The 16,591-nt window shown below is 45.8% G+C and overlaps 1 protein-coding gene across 1 annotated transcript; it reads left to right on the forward strand.

Annotated features, from left to right (window-relative positions):
• Positions 1–769: 769 nt before the first annotated feature.
• On the forward strand, positions 770–14,028 carry SCRG1 (stimulator of chondrogenesis 1). The gene is made up of 3 exons (XM_035113200.3): positions 770–905; positions 6,970–7,240; positions 13,824–14,028. Exons 2-3 carry the CDS (start codon positions 7,005–7,007, stop codon positions 13,876–13,878), a joined length of 291 nt encoding a protein of 96 aa, XP_034969091.2. The 5' UTR covers positions 770–905; positions 6,970–7,004; the 3' UTR covers positions 13,879–14,028.
• The last annotated feature ends 2,563 nt before the right edge of the window (positions 14,029–16,591 follow it).

The following is a 16,591-nucleotide window of genomic DNA, read 5'->3' on the forward strand; positions in this document are numbered from 1 at the left end:
CAATTGTGTACTTAAACCGAGGTACCACTGTATAGTAAACACCCATTTGGTTCAATGGTGGGTGGGATGGCCAAAGCCATTTTTCCTGGAGCCCCACCCCCTTTATATTTTAAATAAATATATATTTGCCACGCCCACAAAGCTGAATGTGCACCAAGTTAAATGCACGTAAGTTAGAATCATAGGGTTGGAAGGGACCTGGAAAGGAATCCTTCCCACAGCCATCCCTGGATGGGCTCAAACCACTAACCTTCTGAAAAAGTTTGCTGCATTGACCTATTGCATCACGAGGCTTCCTTACTGTATATAAATCTTCCAAGTAACATAAGTAATGGGTGGTATTCAATTAAGCTTTACTCATGGCTAATTAATGAGCATGGCTAATCTTAGTAAGTCTACTCTTGAGTAAAGCTTAGCTGAATACCACCCAATATGCCCGACAAGGGCACTATGGTCTGCTCACATTGAGAGATGATTGCACGAAGAAGCCTAAGGTTGCCTAAAGGGCACCATGGCTCTCAGTGGACTTACTTGTGAGTAAACATACCTCAGCTCATGCTTCCCAACTCTGATGCACACACGTTGCTATTTATTTGCTTTCACGTTGCGATATATTTTCCCTTCCTGTCTTTGGGAATCTTTTTTTAAGAAACATTTTGCTTGAAATTGTGTGTGTAGACCAATTGCTTTCTGTTGGAAAGGGAGAGCTCTTAGTTTCTCTTTTGCCAGCTTCCTTGCTGTTCTCTCCTTAGCGACAGTTTACCACAGAGTCAGGACAAACAAAGGAGCATTTATCCGGGATTTTCTTCCAGCCCTCCTTCCCCGCAGCATCTCCCTTTAGCTTGCTTCAATGTTTGAAAAGACACAACCGGCAAGGAGGCAAGAAAAAGAAGCAAACAAATAAGGTATGTCTCTTCCCTGCCCCATGCAAATGATCCTAGTTAATTGGTTTTCTCTGGGCTGGTTCTAAGAACTAAAACTAAAGCCACGTGCACTGAACCCAGGCAAGCGGAAAGCAGCCCCAGAAGGTGGAGGTGACCTGCACCTCAGAAGTGGTGGATATGAAGAGGTATTAATTTGCTTAACAGCCTTGACTAAGTAGCTGAGGAAAGGCAATCTCTTCTCTTTGTTATGAATCCAAGAAAGAGTTTAAAAATACAGGGTGTGTATGCAATACTACAGAGCAGTGCTGGAAATATTAAATTTCAATGTGTTTAATATAGTGAATGTCAGCAACAAATGCATTCATTGAACTAGAATATCTGAAAATTGTATGTATCGCCCTCCCTTTCAGTTTGCCAAGACAGACAGTACTGTTGTGTGTGATGGTGAGCAGAGCAGCGAATCCACCAAGAAGGGATTCCATGAATTGGCTCTTTGTGAAGGCAGACCATCAATTCCATGATTCTTTAGAGGCACTAGGGTTGTTGTTGTTTTGCATTAAACCCCATTTAATTTCTCCAAAGAAACCAGAATGTACATGGATATTCATATTTGTCATCTTCATATCCATCCTTTGCTCCATAATAATTTGCAGCACTGCTCTGTAGTATTGCATACCCTGTATTTTTAAACTCTCTTTCTTGGATTCATAAGTGGACACGGACACACACACACACACACACACACACACACACACACACACTAGAGGGCGGGGGAGGGGGAGAAGACAGCCTGCCTGCTTGAACCACAGCAGTACCAAAAATGATTAGCACACCTTTCTGATTCCAAGAAAACAGATGGGTGTAATTCACATCACATCACTTACTAGAGAAGCCTGAAAATAAGACACGAGTGACAAGATATGCACTTCAGCATTGTCAATGGACTTCCATAGTAGCTAGAACGTGGATACAGTCCAAGTCACCCTTGTTACTGGGAAACAGAACCTTTTTGACATGAAACAGTTAAAACTCAGTATTTGAAATATACCTCTTAACAGAGACCAGTACTCCAGCAGAGAGGGAGACAAGGGAGCTTGGGCAGTAAGATGGGAGGCAAAATACACTGGAAAAATATTGAGGGCAGTTTCCATTGTCCAAATTCCCACAATTAAGGAATATACAGGGAAGTTGGATTCTTCTCCCAAAACTTTTTCTTCTTCTTCTGTTACTTTGCAATCATTTCTTATCAGGGTCATTCCAAAAAGCCCTGAGAATAGACTAATTTCTGAATGTCTATTTCTCATGCTTTTATCCATCACCACAATCCATTTTCACATTAATCTGCGATTTTTAAAAAAACTATCCTATATAATAATGTCCATGTTGTCCCTGCGTCCAAGCTGTCCCGTGTGTCCCTGGGTCACTGCGCATGTGCCCCAGGGATACAGGGATTGGACGGAGGGACAACGGCCAACCGCCGCTCCGCCAACCGCCGCTCCGAAGCCCAGTCTCTTGCTGGAGGTGCGCGGCGAGGCGGCGGGGGAAAGAAGCGCTCCCCCCGGCAGCCTTGCCGCGCACCTCCGGCATGGGACGGCGCTTCCTCGGCCGAAGCGGCAGCGGGTGCCGAGGGAAGCCGGCTTTGGCTTGGCGGCGGCGGGAAGAAGAGGAATTCCTCCTCTTTTTCCCGCCGCCGCCAAGCCAGTCCCCAAGCCGAAGTGCGGCGCGGCGGGGGCTTTTCGCTGTTTGACTTCCCGGAGTGAAGGGGGAGGCAAACGGCGAAAAGCACCCGCCGCGCCGCACTTCGGCTCGGGGACTGGCTTGGCAGCGGCGGGAAGAAGGGGAGGAATTCCTCCCCTTCTTCCCGCCGCCGCCAAGCCAGTCCCGGACCCGAAGTATGGCGTGGCGGGGTTTTTCGCTGTTTGCCTCCCCCTGGGGGGAAGGCAAACGGTGAGAAGCCCCCGCTGCGGGGTTGCCGGCTCTGTCGGGTGGGGGGGAGGGAGAAGCAGAAGATCTGATCGGTCTTCGGCTTCTCCCTTCCCCTGCCCAACAGAGCCGGCATTTGGCTCTGTCAGGTGGAGGAAGGGAGAAGCAGAGGATCGGATTGCTTCTCCCTCCCCCCACCCGACAGAGCCGGCAACCCCGGGATCTGTGCTTTCTGTCGGCAGTGGTGGGAGGGGAACGAACGGAGAGAAAGGGCTGCTTTCTCTCCGTTCGTTCCTCTCCCCTCACCACCAACAGAAAGGGCTGTCGGCGGCGGAGGGAGAGGAAGGAAGGAGGAGAAAGGGCTGCTTTCTCCTCCTTTGTTCCTGTCCCTCTGCCGCCGACAGCAAGGACAGGTCCGCGGCGAGGCGGGTGTGTGTGTGAGAAGCGCTCCTCCCCCCCGCCGCCTTGGCACGCAGCGCCGGCATGGGACGGAGTTTCGGAGATCTCCCGCCCCCCCCCCCTCGCCGGGCACCTCCCGCATGAGACGGGGCTTTGGAGACCTCCGAAGCTCCGTCCCATGCCGGCGCTGCACGAGAGCAGCGTTCTAGCGCCCGTTTCTAAACGGGCTGAATTCCACTAGTATCCTATATAATAATGTCCAAGATGTCCCTGCGTCCAAGCTGTCCCGTGTGTCCCTGGGTCACTGCGCATGTGCCCCAGGGATACAGGGATTGGACAGCAGAGACTGCGCGCGCGCACTCTCCCCCCCTCTGCCTCCTCCAACCGCCGCTCCTGCCGGACACCGCCTCACTGCAGGGCACGTCAGGGAAGCGAGGGTGGAGGCCGGTGAAGGCCTCCTCACAACCCTCCCTGGCCGTGAGGAGCGGCGGTTGGAGGAGGCAGGGGGGGGGAGAGTGTGCGCGTCCTTCCTGTCGGCGGCTGGGGGAGAGGAACGGAGGAGGAGAACGCAGTGCTTTCTCCTCCTCCGTTCCTGTCCCCCTGCCGCCAACAGCAAGGACAGGTCCCAGGGTTCGGAGAAGCGCTGCGCAAGTGCTTCTCCGAACCCTGGGATGTCTCCTTGCTGTCGGCGGCTGCGGGAGAGGAACGGAGGAGGAGAACGCAGCGCTTTCTCCTCCGTTCCTGTCCCCCTGCCGCCGACAGCAAGGACAGGTCCCAGGGTTCGGAGAAGCGCTGCGCAAGCGCTTCTCCGAACCCTGGGATGTCTCCTTGCTGTCGGTGGCTGCGGGAGAGGAACGGAGGAGGAGAACGCAGTGCTTTCTCCTCCGTTCCTGTCCCCCTGCCGCCGACAGCAAGGACAGGTCCCAGGGTTCGGAGAAGCGCTGCGCAAGCGCTTCTCCGAACCCTGGGATGTCTTCTTCCTGTCGGCGGCTGCGGGAGAGGAACGGAGGAGGAGAACGCAGCGCTTTCTCCTCCTCCGTTCCTGTCCCCCTGCCGCCGACAGCAAGGACAGGTCCCAGGGTTCGGAGAAGCGCTGCGCAAGCGCTTCTCCGAACCCTGGGATGTCTTCCTGTCGGCAGCTGCGGGAGAGGAACGGAGGAGGAGAACGCAGCGCTTTCTCCTCCTCCGTTTCTGTCCCCCTGCCGCCAACAGCAAGGACAGGTCCCAGGGTTCGGAGAAGCGCTGCGCAAGCGCTTCTCCGAACCCTGGGATGTCTCCTTGCTGTCGGCGGTTGCGGGAGAGGAACGGAGGAGGAGAACGCAGCGCTTTCTCCTCCTCCGTTTCTGTCCCCCTGCCGCCAACAGCAAGGACAGGTCCCAGGGTTCGGAGAAGCGCTGCGCAAGCGCTTCTCCGAACCCTGGGATGTCTCCTTGCTGTCGGCGGCTGCGGGAGAGGAACGGAGGAGGAGAACGCAGCGCTTTCTCCTCCTCCGTTCCTGTCCCCCTGCCGCCGACAGCAAGGACAGGTCCCAGGGTTCGGAGAAGCGCTGCACAAGCGCCTCTCCGAACTCCAGGATATTCTAGCGCCCGTTATTAAACGGGCTGCAATACACTAGTATTTAAATACTACGTTAATAAATGTGTGTTAACTCAAAGCATATATTCAGATCTCTCTTTTGAAACATTTAAACTGCTGAGAATGTGTATAAAAGGGCAAAATCTGTTAAGATTGCCTATCTTTATGTGCACATCTGATATGAGAAATTAGGTTGCTTTTGTACAGGATCAAATTCTTCAGACAGATGGAGTCTTGAAGGAGTCTAACCTTGAACAGAAAGGAGCCTTGAAAACACTGCACAGGGAGTGTGTTTTTGAAGACATCATTTGGGTAGTGTACCATCCATCAGTGGACCATCACACTCAGCAATTTAAAGCAGTACAGTTGTACCTTGGTTGACGAACACCTTGCGAGTCCAACATTTTGGCTCCTGAATGCCGCAAACCCGGAAGTGAGTGTTCCGGTTTGCGAATGTTCTTTGGAACCCGAATGTCCGGCGCAGATTCTGTCCGGTGCAGATGCAGGAGCTTCCTGCAGCCAACTGGAAGCAGCGCCTTGGTTTCCAAACGTTTTGGAAGTCGAACAGACTTGCGGGATGGATTCTGTTCAACTTCCGAGGTACCAATGTAGTGTCAATTAATGCTCCCTTATAAGTTTATAGTACAAACCATATCATATTGTTTAGAGCATAAAAACAATAGGTCCTCTGCCCACACACTTTCATCTCAGGCCTCAGAAAATATGCTGGGATACCAAGAGGTAAGGTCAGCAGTAAACACTTCCAATATCTTTTTTGGTACATTATTTGGACTTTACTAAGTACATCAAAAAGCCTCCTTAGTTCTAATCCACACAATAGCTGAGGACACATTTTAAGATTTACTGTTTTTAAAAAGTGGCAACATCATGCCACCATCATCTTAAATATTGTAAATGATACAACAATAAATACCAGCACACTTGAACATAGACAAGGTACTTCTTGTGTTGACTGAGGGATCCAAGTGCTGGAGAGACACTGAGGTACATCTATACCATGGGGGATAGCTTCAATGGCTAAAAAAGTTTCTACCTGGTTCAAAGATGGGCATCAACCTGGAAACGGGGACTGACTAGCAGTTAGGGAAAAGGGTGGCTCATGAATATTGGCTTCCGGACAACACAGTGACCTGCATAGCTCTGTTAAATCTCATTGCTATGGTTAAAAGTTATTTTTTTAAAACACCCTCTGCTTTTGACAGATGTGACAATCTGGGTCAGAACGAGAATCTGGAATACTCTGGCAATGATTCATGCCTTAGGAACAGATTTTCCAATTTCATCATCTGTCTGTGCAAGTCTAAGAACACTTTCTGAAACAACCTGCTGAAAATGTCGCTTCCATTTAACATGTTCACAATTTCACTGTTTTTTCCTGCCAAACTTAATCTACAGGAGGGCGTGTGCGTGGTTCCACCCAGCACCTTGCAAAGACCATCACAACATTGTGGAGTTGCTATTTCTAGCACTCTGGATGAGATACTTCTAGGAAGAAAGTTCCATCCATTTCGGTTCTCGTTGTTTCTTGTGTTTCCAATCTTAAATTCAGTTCTTTACATTTTTGCAGAAAATTAACCAGCATTTTAATGTGAATTTCTCCTAGTTTTTGTATGCCATTTTCACAAATGTGCCCATTTCTGCGAGTAATATTCCCTAGTATGCATTTTTGTATGTACTGTATATTCCTGTGTATAAGACTACTTTTTAACCCAGGAAAATCTTCTCAAAAGTCGGGGGTCGTCTTATACGCCGACTTATACGTATTTCTTATACGGCGAGTGTATCCCAAACTCTATAATTTAACTGGAAAAGTTGGGGGTCGTCTTATACGCCCAGTCGTCTTATATGCCGGAATATACGGGTATGTTATTTTCACTAATATATGTATCCATATACACATATTCCCTTAACATATGCATATTTGTAAACATTGCTTAGGGAACTGCATTGCGAACTTTGGGCAAGTGTGAATTTCATAGGATGGCTGTGCTTCAGTTCTCATTCTTTTAGAAAGCAACAATTTGGTAAGATTTGGCTTTAAATGCAAATGGAATCAAACCTCTCCTGTCCATAGTTAGTAGAAAAACAGGGCTAAAGGGATGAATTTTATAAATAGACTGATTTTATGTTGGCACCCAGCTAAGCGCCTTTTCTTTTCTCTCGCTAGCACTTTTCGCAAACTCTTACCAAGATAACACAAAAATGATGATGCTCTCCACTCTTCTATTTCTGAGCTTTCTGCTTGGGACCAACCCAACACCATCTGGCCGCCTCTCCTGTTACAGGAAAATATTAAAAGACCACAACTGTCACAGCGTCCCAGAGGGAGTGGCCAGTCTTCGTCCAATTGATGGGCTTCTTCAAGATCACTTCTGGGAGGGAAAGGGCTGTGAGATGGTCTGCTATTGTAATTTTAATGAATTGCTCTGCTGCCCAAAGTAAGTCACTTCTTTGACTCTTGCTTTTTTTTTTCTTTGCAAGGAGAGGCAATAATAAATAAATACCCCACCCATCTGGGCGGCTTCCAACAAAATATTAAAAATACAATAAAACATCAAACATTAAAAGCTTCCCTAAAGAGGGCTGCCTTCAGATATCTTCTAAAAGTCTGGTAGTTGTTCTCTTTGACATCTGGTGGGAGGGCGGGCGACAGGGCAGGTGCCACTACTGAGAAGGCCCTCTGCCTAGCTCCCTGTAACCTGGCTTCTCGCAGTGAGGGAACCACCAGAAGGCCCTCAGCACTGGACCTCAGTGTCCGGGCAGAACGATGGGGGTGGAGACGCTCCTTCAGGTATACTGGACCGAGGCCGTTTAGGGATTTAAATGTCAGCACCAACACTTTGAATTGTGCTTGGAAACGTACTGGGAGCCAATGTAGGTCTTTCAGGACCGGTGTTATGTGGTCTCAGTGGCTGCTCCCAGTCACCAGTCTAGCTGCTGCATTCTGGATTAGTTGTAGTTTCCGGGTCACCTTCAAAGGTAGCCCCACGTAGAGCGCATTGCAGTACTCCAAGCGAGAAATAACTAGAGCATGCACCACTCTGGCGAGACAGTCAAACGAAACTTAAGTGTATGTTTTATGATGTGCACCAAGTCCCACTGAACTCAACGGGGCTTACTTGTGACTTGATATGCATAGGATTATACAGCTTTATTGAAATCAAAAGCAGAAAAACCCTCCATCTATTATTATCTAATGTTCCAAATGATAATAAGACAAATGAGCTCGTTTCAAAGCTTCAGTACCAAAATATGACATAGGAGTGCTATGGTCTGAAGACATGGCTCAGGGATCTTGCCGAAAGTAAGCAACCTTGGTCAGGTCAGAACCTGGATGTACACTGTCTTAGGGAGGCACTGTAGCTCAGTGGTCAAGCATCTGCTTTGCATGCAAAAGGTCCCCAAGTCAATGCTCAGTGACTTCAGGTAGGGCTGGGAATGATCCCTACCTGAAACCAGAGCCACTGCCAGTCTGTATAGACAATATGGAAGTAGACAGACCAATGGTCTGACTTGGTATGTCAAGTTTCATGATGGACAGAAGTTGGGTCATTCTTAATTTTATTTTTATTTATTAGATTTATATACCACACTTTGTCGTAAGATCCCAGGGTGGATTTTGACTTCTGTTTTAGACCACCACCACTCTTGTTCCTTACCTAATAAACATTCAGATATTTTGGACCTAAGGTTAGCTAACAATATGTAAGCCCACTTAAGTCTTTGGTGTAACACAAACTATAGGACATAGGGCCACTGATCCAATAGGTGTGTCCACTTGTTCATCAGGGAATTCGGGGTAGAAATGGTCATTCTGAGGACAGCACTGGTTATTACAACAGCACCTCTGTTGCTGCTAATTTCAAAGATGAGCAGCATAGACAAGAGGGACAAAGGGAGGGGGTGGTATTTTGGAGGTAGCAGTGTGTGTACCGAGGTATGGTAACTGGAACACACAACACCATGAAATCAGGTTACTGTATATGGAATAAGCAACAGGCAGGTTCAGGAGCTAGATCAGGCATCCCCAAACTGCAGCCCTCCAGATGTTTTGGCCTACAACTCCCATGATCCCTAGCTAACAGGACCAGTGGTCGGGGAAGATGGGAATTGTAGTCCAAAACATCTGGAGGGCCGAAGTTTGGGGATGCCTGAGCTACCGTGTTTCTCCTAAAATAAGACACGTCTTATATTTATTTTTCTTGCAAAAAAACACACCACGGCTTATTTTCAGGGGATGTCTTATTTTTTATTTTTATTTTAATTTTTTTATTAAGCTCTGTCGGGGCTCGGCACAGCGCGCCGCTGGCTTTGCTGGCTCCCGCTCTGTCGGGGCTTGGCAGGGCGCGCGCACTACTGCTTTTGCCGGCTCCCGCTCAGTTCAGTAGGCAGGGCTCAGCAGTTCAGGGCTCGGCAGGGCGCGCGCGCCGCTGGCTTTGCCGGCTCCCGCTCTGTCGGGGCTTGGCAGGGCGCGCACGCTACTGCTTTTGCCGGCTCCCGCTCAGTTCAGTAGGCAGGGCTCAGCAGTTCAGGGCTCGGCAGGGCGCGCGCGCCGCTGGCTTTGCCGGCTCCCGCTCTGTCGGGGCTTGGCAGGGCGCGCGCGCTACTGCTTTTGCCGGCTCAGGGGTTGGCAGGACGCGCGCGCCGCTGGCTTTGCCGGCTCCCGCTCTGTCGGGGCTTGGCAGGGCACGCGCGCTACTGCTTTTGCCGGCTGCCGCTCAGTTAACTCGGCAGGGCGCGCGCGCTGCTGCCTTTGCCGGCTCCAGCTGGGTCAGGGCTCAGCAAAGCGCGCGCTGCTGCCCTTGACGGTCCCGCTGGGTCAGGGCTTGGCGCGGCGCGAGCTGCGGATCGCACAGAGTCCTGCTGGGTCGAGGCTCTGCGCGGTGCGTGCTGCAGCTTCTCCCGGCTCCCGGTCCGTCTGCGCTCCATGTGGCGCACGTTGTGCATCCGCTTCCTGACAGGAAAGGCATCTCCCTTTTCCTGTTCCTTACGAAAGCGCCATCCAGACCTGCTCCAGCAAGGTAGGGTACCGGTACCCCAACACGTCTTATTTTGGGGGGATGTCTTATATTTTTTTGCCTTTAAAAAATCGTGCCATATCTTATTTTTTAGGCCCGTCTTATTTTGGGAGAAACACGGTAGATGCTTCACATTTTCCCTTCTCCAGTAGTTCCTTTCAATCCTATTCTATTTATCTGGCAGAAAGCCCAACATAACCATGCAGAACATTGTGCTGTTGGGGAGGAAGTAAATGGGCTTGATATTTAGAAATTGGTCAATAACCCTCATTTCCAGAGACATTAGGAATTCAAATAAACTGAGCTCTTTAAGCTCTATCTAATTCAGGGATGGGGAGCCTGTGGCTGTCCAGCTGTGGTTGGACTACAGTCATCATCAACCACCTGCCAGCATGGTCAATTAACAAGCATGATGGAATTGCTGTCCTGCAAAATCTGGAGGGCCGCAATTTTCCCATCTCGGTGTAATTCATAGGCTATAGAGAGACGGTGGCCAATATAACTAAGCATAATTGGTATACAAACAATGAACAAAAAATGGTTTGCAATAAAAAAGGAAAGAAGAACATAGTAGTGTTCTTTTAATGAAACAAGTGTTTGAATACTAATGGAGCTTATTCTGAAACACCACTGCTTTTAACAGAGCAGTTTTAAGTAAGTATATTTTAGGACCCCTATATTATTAAAACCTCACATGTGGCCATGAGCCTTTTAACCTAAAGTTCAGGTAGAAGCCTGGGTAGATTTGGATTTAATGAAATGATTTGCCTCCAGTTTCAGTAGGGAAATTGAAAGACCACCTGGAAACTTCAATTGGTCAAAAATGTGGCTGCCTGATTATTATGTCACCTCTCTCTTGTAAGATCTGCATTGCTTTCTTACTCATTTTCTGACTCATGTACGAGTTCTAACCTTTAAATCCCTAAATGGCTTAAAGTTGAGTTACCTGGAAGACTACCTACTCCCACATGAGTCTGGCCAGAAGTTAAGGTCAGCATCAGAAGCTCATTCCATCTTTACATGGAATTAAGACTAGTAGGAGGAACTCAAGGCAGAGCTTTTTAAATGGAATCATCACTGAATTGTGGGAATACACTCCCCATGGAGACCTACGAAGCCCCTTCTTCTTCTTCTTTTTTTTTTTAAAAAAATAGGCTTTATTTCGATTGTACAAACACAAAATATAACATAAAATTTAACAAAAGATCATGTTCAAACATCAACAAAAGATAACAAAAAAGGGGAAAGAAAAGACGGGAGAAAAAAAGAGGGGGTGGGGAGAACTGTATATATGTAGCCTTATAAATACACACATATATATAGTAAAAAGGTAAGCTTATAGACACTAATTTGAAATACAATTCCATTTCAAAAAACTTAAAACTTAGCATACCAGATAGTATACCTGATAATGCTAAATGATATAACATAACATAACTAATAACACAAATGAAATAACATAATATAGCAAAATCAGCACCCATAAAATGTATCAAATAAAATGTCATATAAGCTTAGGATTTGGATTACAAATCCTGAGATAAAAGATAGACAGGAAAAACGGAGAATGAAAATTATAAATTGAAAATTGAAGATTACCATAAAAAGAAAAAGAAAAAACTTCCCACTGTTCATACATCGCTTTATTTACATATTTACCAAATTCTTGCTTCTTTTAGATTATCTTTGAATTCCTACTGCTAATTTTAACCTTTTTATTAATTTTCCCCTGTTTCTTAACTTCAATTTAAGCATATCACCAGATGTATATTAAAATTTTCTTTTCTTAAATAATCTTCTACCTGTTTCCATTCCTTAATACATTTCTGTTTGGGGATGTTCCTAATTGCTGTGGTCATTTTATCTAGGTTCATGAATTCGACCAATTTCTCCTGCCACTCATATATTGTCGGCATTTTTTCACCCTTCCAGTTTTTAGCTATCAATAGTCTGGCCGCTGCACTAGCATATGATAGTATATTTCTTTTTCCTTCAGGAATATTTTCTGGGATCATATTCAATAAAAATATTTCTGGATTTTTGGGGAACGTCATTTTCAACATTTTTTTCAATTTTTCATATACTCCGTTCCAAAATTCTTGGATCTTGCCACATTGCCACCAGCAATGGTAATAATTTCCAATTTTCTCTTTACATTTCCAACATTTGTTGGAATCATTTTTGTATATTTTGGCAATTTTGGCCGGCGTAAGATGCCATCTGTAAACCATTTTAAGAATATTCTCTTTAATTCCTGAGCACGCCGTAAATTTCATTCCTTCTTTCCAGAGTCTTTCCCATTTATTACTAAATATAGGTCTCCCTAAATCTTGGGCCCAACGTATCATCGTGGTTTTTACCAATTCATCCTTTAATTCCCACTCGAGAAGGTAAGCATAAAATTTTGACATTGGCTTCTCGCCATTTTCCAGTAGTATCTCCTGGAATTTAGATTTATTTTCGGAAAAACCAATTTTCAGATGTTTAATAAAAAGACTTTGGATCTGGCCATAATGAAGCCAGCTCATGCATTCTTGTTTAAGCTCATGATATGATTTCAATCTTAATTGTTCTCCCTCTCTTTCTAGGATATCCGAATACGTCGGCCATTTATTCTGCCTGAGTTTTCTGAATAATGCAGTTGCTTCCATAGGGGAGGCCCACCAAGGCGTTTTCTGCTCCAAGATATTTTTATATTCGTACCAAATTTTTAATAAAGATCCTTTGAACACATGGTTCTTAAATTCTTTGTATCCGCCTTTTTTCCCCTCTAATAGATACTTGTGCCATCCCTGAGTGTTATTAAACCCTTCTATGTCTAATATCTCTTTATTCTCCAATTCTACCCATTCTTTTAGCCACACCAAGCCTGCTGACGCATGATACAATTTTAAGTCTGGGACCCCCCATCCTCCCCTCTCCCTTGTGTCAGTCAGCAATCTGTATTGTATCCTTGGCCTTTTTCTACCCCATATAAATTTGCTCAACCCCTTCCTCCATTTTTCGAATATTTCCTTTTTTTCCACAATTGGGAGCATTTGAAATAAAAATGATAATTTAGGTAATATTACCATTTTGATCGCCGCTATCCTTGCAGAAAACGTCATTTGTAGGTTACCCCATCTTTCTAGCTCTCTCTCTATTTCCTTCCATTTTTTGCCATAATTATTTTCGAATAGGTTTATATTTTTGGCTGTAATTTCGATTCCCAAATACTTCACTTTATTTACGATTTCCCATCCTGATTTTTCTCTCAATTCTTTTATCCCTTTTTCTCTTATATTTTTTGTAATAATTTTCGTTTTATTCATATTTATTTTAAAACCCGAGACTTTCCCATAATCATTTAAGACTTTTTTCAAATGCCCTATTGTCTCTAGAGGATCCTCCAAAATTATAATGACGTCATCTGCAAAGGCTCGCGTTTTATACATGCTTCTTCCCACTTTAATTCCTTTGATCTTTTCACTTTCTTTTATTTCCTTCAATAAACTTTCAATTGTTAGAATAAAAAGGAGGGGGGAGAGTGGACATCCCTGCCGGGTGCCCCTTGATATTTCAATTTCTTGGGAAAGCTCTCCATTTATTATCAAAATTCCTTTTTGTTTTTCATAAATTGAGTTTATACTCCTAAGAAAATTCCCTTCTATTCCTATTTCTTTAATTACTTCTTTCATATATTCCCAATTGACATTGTCGAATGCCTTCTCCGCATCCAGGAATATCAAGGCGGCTGGAGCCCCTTCTTCTTTAGTCTTCAGACAGTTGCCGAGAACTTTTATTATTATTATTTGCAGCTTCCCTTTTACATTTAGTTGCCTGCTTCTAATTTGATTGCTGGCTATAAAGTACCTGCTTTTATATGGTTGTTTAGTCTGTTTTTCATTTATTGTATTTTCATAATTCTTGTAAGCCACTTTGCATAATTAAGAAACACAAGAAAAATGAAAGTATAATACCTATAGGATACTTTCCAATTTGAATTTCTGCCCATTTCTTTCAGGAGCATCTTTTTTGGGCCAAAAATATCATTTGTGATTCCCTGCAACAAGCCATGAAGAAACATTGTGTTTGAGAAAGGACGGCAAATGCAGGACTTTGTTCATGAAGGCTGGAATAAAGCTTATGCGGTCATCAGGTCTAAAGAAGATGGACTTTGAATGCCATACGGAAGCTACTATAGGCACCATTTTTAGGCAGTGTTTTGTTTAAACAAGACTAACAGTCCCACCATGTTTATCACTCATTGAATGGGTATTACCTCCAAGGAAGTAGACTTTAGAGACTGTAAAATTAAAGTCACTAAAAACCCATATGTAGCAGAGCTCTCAAATCTAATTTGGTAGTGATGTTGATGGTCATTGACCTGACCCAAGTAACACAGCACAGAAGATACACTTTTTGGACTGCTTGGGTCTTAATAACAAAGACTAAATTAACTAAGACTTAGCTAAAGTGTTTCATATGACTGTTTTCTTTAATTCCTGGTGTTTTAACTATTTGTACACAACTTGAAGCATCAGTTGTTACACAATTAAAGCAAGATTTAATTCTCAATTCTCTCATTTAATAGACTAAGACACTGAACTACAAGTGTAGTTAATCCTATCATACTACTTTTTAAGAAGGAATTCAATAGCCATTTAAAGTGATGTAGTTTCCATTGAAACAGCTAGTGCACACTTCACAGAAACTGTTAGCACATTTGCAAAGCTAAGCAGGGTCTTACATGGTTTCAAATTGGATGGGAGACCACATGTTGAGATTCCTGCATTGCAGGGGAGTGACCAGGTGACCCTCAGGGGGTCTCCTCCAGCTCTACAATTCTGATTATATTATCTGCCCTGCCGTTTGATGGCAATTCTTTACATTTTGGTTTCCCCACTCCCTTCCTTCCGGTCTCTTGCCATCTCTCTGAAGATGGGGCTGTTGCGACTAGTGTGACTTCACAAACTTCTACATACATTTCAGTTATAAATTTTTAAATACACCTTTATGCTTTTAAGGAGACACAGCTGCTATAAAAACAGACTTACAATCAAACAGCAGCTGGTCACGCATGGACTTGAACACAACACAACTTCAGCTGGTTTAGATCAGGCCACGTCTGAAAAGAAGCAAGACATTAATAACTTTAAATGCTTCTCATCCTTAAAGGGCACACGGAGACATGAGTGCAGTTATGCAAATTCATTTTTAAGCAAAATAAAATACGGCAACGTGTTTTTGTTTTCCAGTTTATGTCCCATTTAACGCTCCTTCCTCCAGGGGGATTTTGGGCAAGTGTGGGTTAAACCACAGAGCCTAGGGCTTGCCAATCAGAAGGTCGGCGGTTCAAATCCCCACGATGGGGTGAGCTCCCGTTGCTCAGTCCCTGCTCCTGCCAACCTAGCAGTTCGAAAGCATGTCAAAGTGCAAGTAGATAAATAGGTACCGCTACAGCGGGAAGGTAAACAGCATTTCCGTATGCTGCTCTGGTTCGCCAGAAGCGGCTTAGTCATGCTGGTCACATGACCCGAAGCTGTACGCCGGCTCCCTTGGCCAATAAAGCGAGATGAGCGCCGCAACCCCAGAGTCGGTCACAACTGGACCTAATGGTCAGGGGTCCCTTTATCGGTGCTTATTATGGGGGTTTTTTTGGGGGGGGGAGCTGTGACTGGGGTTAAGCATTTCTTTCCTTCCCAAGACTCCATTTTCCCGCCTGAAACTGCTTTTCCATTTTTTAGAAAAATGGCACCAGTGTTCCATTACATGCATTTGGGTGTAAAACCAGTTAGCTTACGGAAATTGCTCACAACTCCTTGCAGTGCGCATTTTGCATGACATTGGCCATAAACACCCAGCCAGCAACAGAAGTATTTGGATATGTAGAACAGGACATGTGCAGTCTCTCTTGGTTTGTCAGCAATTCTCGTTCCAAGTACAGGATAAAAGAGAAGAAATTCTGTGCAACTGTGGAAGCACTAACAAACACAAAGCCTTCTTTGTGGAAATGATAAAAAGGTCGATAAAAAGTGCCAGGAGTAAAAAAAAAAAAAAAATTTAAAGGGAAAGGAAAAAGCAACAGATACATTTGCCAACAGGAAACATAAAATATTTTTCATTGATCTATGAAAACTCCTGAAGCTTCCAAATGTGTTTCACCTAAAAACTGCTAGGAAATCCTATATAATAATGTCCAAGATGTCCCTGCGTCCAAGCTGTCCCGTGTGTCCCTGGGTCACTGCGCATGTGCCCCAGGGATACAGGGATTGGACAGCAGAGACTGCGCGCGCGCACTCTCCCCCCCCTCTGCCTCCTCCAACCGCCGCTCCTGCCGGACACCGCCTCACTGCAGGGCACGTCAGGGAAGCGAGGGTGGAGGCCGGTGAAGGCCTCCTCACAACCCTCCCTGGCCGTGAGGAGCGGCGGTTGGAGGAGGCAGGGGGGGGAGAGTGTGCGCGTCCTTCCTGTCGGCGGCTGGGGGAGAGGAACGGAGGAGGAGAACGCAGTGCTTTCTCCTCCTCCGTTCCTGTCCCCCTGCCGCCAACAGCAAGGACAGGTCCCAGGGTTCGGAGAAGCGCTGCGCAAGCGCTTCTCTGAACCCTGGGATGTCTCCTTGCTGTCGGCGGCTGCGGGAGAGGAACGGAGGAGGAGAACGCAGCGCTTTCTCCTCCGTTCCTGTCCCCCTGCCGCCGACAGCAAGGACAGGTCCCAGGGTTCGGAGAAGCGCTGCGCAAGCGCTTCTCCGAACCCTGGGATGTCTCCTTGCTGTCGGCGGCTGCGGGAGAG

The sequence above is a fragment of the Zootoca vivipara genome, chromosome Z1, assembly GCF_965207765.1.
Source record: "Zootoca vivipara chromosome Z1, rZooViv2.hap1.1, whole genome shotgun sequence".
NCBI classification, from domain to species: Eukaryota; Metazoa; Chordata; class Lepidosauria; order Squamata; family Lacertidae; genus Zootoca; species Zootoca vivipara.